Source organism: Brachionichthys hirsutus, unplaced genomic scaffold (assembly GCF_040956055.1).
Source record: "Brachionichthys hirsutus isolate HB-005 unplaced genomic scaffold, CSIRO-AGI_Bhir_v1 contig_256, whole genome shotgun sequence".
NCBI lineage: Eukaryota > Metazoa > Chordata > Actinopteri > Lophiiformes > Brachionichthyidae > Brachionichthys > Brachionichthys hirsutus.
The window spans coordinates 10695-13790 of record NW_027181101.1 but is presented as its reverse complement, the minus strand read 5'-3'; the positions used below and the strand labels follow the sequence as shown (position 1 = coordinate 13790).

Below are 3096 nucleotides of genomic sequence, written 5' to 3'. Positions count from 1 at the left end.
CCTCAGCAGACGGAGTTTTATCTGGCAGGATGCGGCATCACCTCAGCTGACCTCTCTCTTTCTGTTTTTACATTTCCAGTTTGAGCGCGAGGGGAAAACGAACAATGCTAACGCTTCCTAGCGTGGTTTCCCGAGGCAAACAGGTGCAGACGGACTTATGGGGGATGATATCACCGCGTGTGTGTGTGTGTGCGTGTGTGTGTGTGTGCTTGTGTGTGTGAGACAGCAGCTGCCATGGTTACCTGGCCGGTTGATAGTCTCTAGAGGCAAGGATGGGGCCATGAGGTTGGTGTCCATCGGTTGGGGGCAATCCTGAGTCATCTGCTCCTCCGGGGGCATGTAGGCAGGAGGCGGAGTCTCTGAGCCAGGAAGGAGGCCGAACAGTGAGAAGAAAATCAAGATGCTTAGCGAGTGAAACGCAGAAGCGGCGTCGCCGTCGTTCCTCACCAGGCATCTGGAACGGACTGCCGGGGTCTGAGCTGGATGGCGAGTGGGGGAAGGTCGCGCTGCTGCCGCTTCCCGGAGAGCTGGGGTAGCTGTTTCCCGGCGAATGGGGGAAGTTGGGGGGCATCGTGTTGGCCTGGGGGAAGGATTCTGGGAAGGTGGCGTTCTGCGGCATGTGCGGTTCGTTCTGTTGCAGGGAGTTTCTGAAGCGAGGCAGCATCGTGTGCTTGGCGTTGAACTCGCTGTTCCTCGGTACCAACACAGGGGGCAGCACTGAGGGGAGGAAACCTATTAAAAGTGTAATCAGCGGTGGACGCAATCAACGGCAACACTTTTAGGGTTTAACTTGATCCATCATGAATTTAATTTGCAGAACTTTTGATCCATTAAATCTACAAATGACCCATATTTTCATCACGTGGAGTATTTCAAAGGTTAGACGCGCAGCAGGTGTTTGGAGGAAACATTAAGGGGGATTGACAGGATGTGTGTGTGTGTGTGTGTGTGGGCGGGTGGTGTTTGGGGAGAATGGGGGGGCAGACAGGTGCGGTGGGGCTTTAACACCCAACAGAAGAAGCGTGCGAGACTCTTTCCTCCTATTGTGTGAGGGTGACTGGCTTCCTGTTCCACAAACTGTGTGTGTCTTCATGTGTGCGTGTATGTACAACAAAAAAAAAAGAAGCAGACCCTAAAACAAAGCCCTCATTCTGCCCTTGAAGGGATTTCCTGCTGCACACACGCGCACACACACACACACACACACACACGCTCAGCACAGCTGATCGTTCTCGCTTTCCTTGGAAGCCAAGTCGACTTTGATTCGTCTCGTTTCTGCTCCACCTTGTGGGATTCAGCTCTCCTTTCATCCTCATTATACATGAAATGAGCGCGAGTCATGTGACTTTATTAGTGTGTGCTCTATTTATCACATCAATGCAGTTATTGATCCATTTCATCGATCGCCGTACTGAGTCGCAGAAAGGAAAGTAAGTGGTGTTAAAAAGCGGCGCGGATTGATCATCATCATATTGTGTGTGTGTGTGTGTGTGTGTGTGAACCCCCCCCCCCCCTCACCTGGGCTGTCCACCCGTTTGTAGTGGTAGGGGTTGATGCACACGTCCTTCTGCTTGGAGCCGAAGGGGAACTCGCAGCACTCCAGGGCCTTCAGCTCGTGGTGGGACTGCAGGTCAGGCCAGCGCCACACCCGGCAGTAGATGACGTGCGGCAGGCCCTTCCTGTGGGACACCTGCAGCCGCCCATCCAGGGAGCGGGGGATGGTAACACAGTTACTGGGCTGGCCCGGGCAGCTCAGGGCCCGCTCCAGCTCCTCCATGGCTCCCTTCTTCTTTTTCAGTTTCTTAACCAGAGCATCCACGGCCTTCTCCGCCCATTTCTCTTCCTCGTCTCCCTGCTTCCAGCCCAGCAGCCGTTTGACTGCCGGGCTGGTGAAGGAGAAGAGCGAGGTGACGTTCATGTCGGGAAAACCTCCCCCCCTCCCCCCCTCTCCTCTCCTCTCAGTGCCGACGGGACGGAGCGTCCGTGTTCCGGTCAGAGATGTGAGATCAGGTTCACTCGACAGCCACGCACTGTAAAAAAAGAAGAAGAAGAGACGGACGTTAAGGTCGGTTCCCGAAAGGTTCTCCCTACAGGGACACGCTGGGACGATGAGAAGACGAGTCAATGATGTCACCGCTGTCGCTCCCATGGGCTTGTCAATCACTGCTTCTGGGAAACTGGATGAGTCCCCACCCAGGCTGCAAACCTCCACCCCAACCAGACATTGTCCAGATAGCTTCCCGTCTGCACGGCTTGTCACATTACCGCCACTCCGCTAACGTCGTTTGAATGTAGCGGACGCCACAGGGGGAAGGCGGGCGACGCGGCCGACAGGAATTTGGCTTGTTTAAAACCTTTTCGCCAGATGGATCTCCCTTCTGTAATATAATCCCACCGCAAAAACAGACGAGGGCAAAAGCAAAGCTACAGGAAGCTTCATGTGTCACAGCGCCGGCTGGAATAATGAAGCGGATATAAAAAATGGCTTTAAGGAAATGTACACCGGCAGCATGTCCCGTTGTGGGAGAAAGATCCCGTTAAAGGTTGTTGGTTTCAACTAGAAAGTAAAAAAAAAGCCCAAAGCTATTCAGATCACGATTATAGAAGAAAACATCAGGAGGCTGAGATTAGAGCGCGTGTAAATGCTCGCACCGCGAGGACGAGTCACTCTGACAGCAAAGCCTGCGGGATATTGGATTTCCTGCCAGCAGGAACAAATACATCATGAAGACTGCCGGGTTAGTTATTCCTGGCTCGTCAGATTATGGGATGAAGAGCAACGTCTATCTTTGTCAGCCACTCCATGCGTCGGCTGCATCGTAGAGACGTCTGATGAGAACAGGTGCTGCTTACTGCACACAGTGTGTGTGTGTGTGTGTGTGTGTGCGCTACGAGATCCCTGCTAGCATGACAAGAGTCCCGCTATCTAGCATCGGTTATAGGAATCTGCCATTAACGGTGCAGCAGTGACATCACTTATCGCGGCGTTTGAGTCGGAATGAGTTGCAGATATATTATTTTATTTACTATTAATCCCACACGTGATTGTGTTTACGTGCCAGTTACACACACACACACACACACACACACACACAC

At 52.9% G+C, this 3096-nt stretch overlaps 1 protein-coding gene across 1 annotated transcript; it reads right to left on the bottom strand.

The window, feature by feature from the left end:
• Positions 1 to 242: 242 nt before the first annotated feature.
• On the bottom strand, positions 243 to 1918 carry LOC137917274 (mothers against decapentaplegic homolog 1-like; the record flags this gene model as incomplete). Its single annotated transcript, XM_068760088.1, has 3 exons — positions 1519 to 1918; positions 448 to 717; positions 243 to 359 (listed from the first exon to the last, which is right to left on the bottom strand). Coding segments are annotated over exons 1-3 (787 nt in total), but the record flags the coding sequence as incomplete, so codon positions are not given.
• Between the last annotated feature and the right edge of the window lie 1178 nt (positions 1919 to 3096).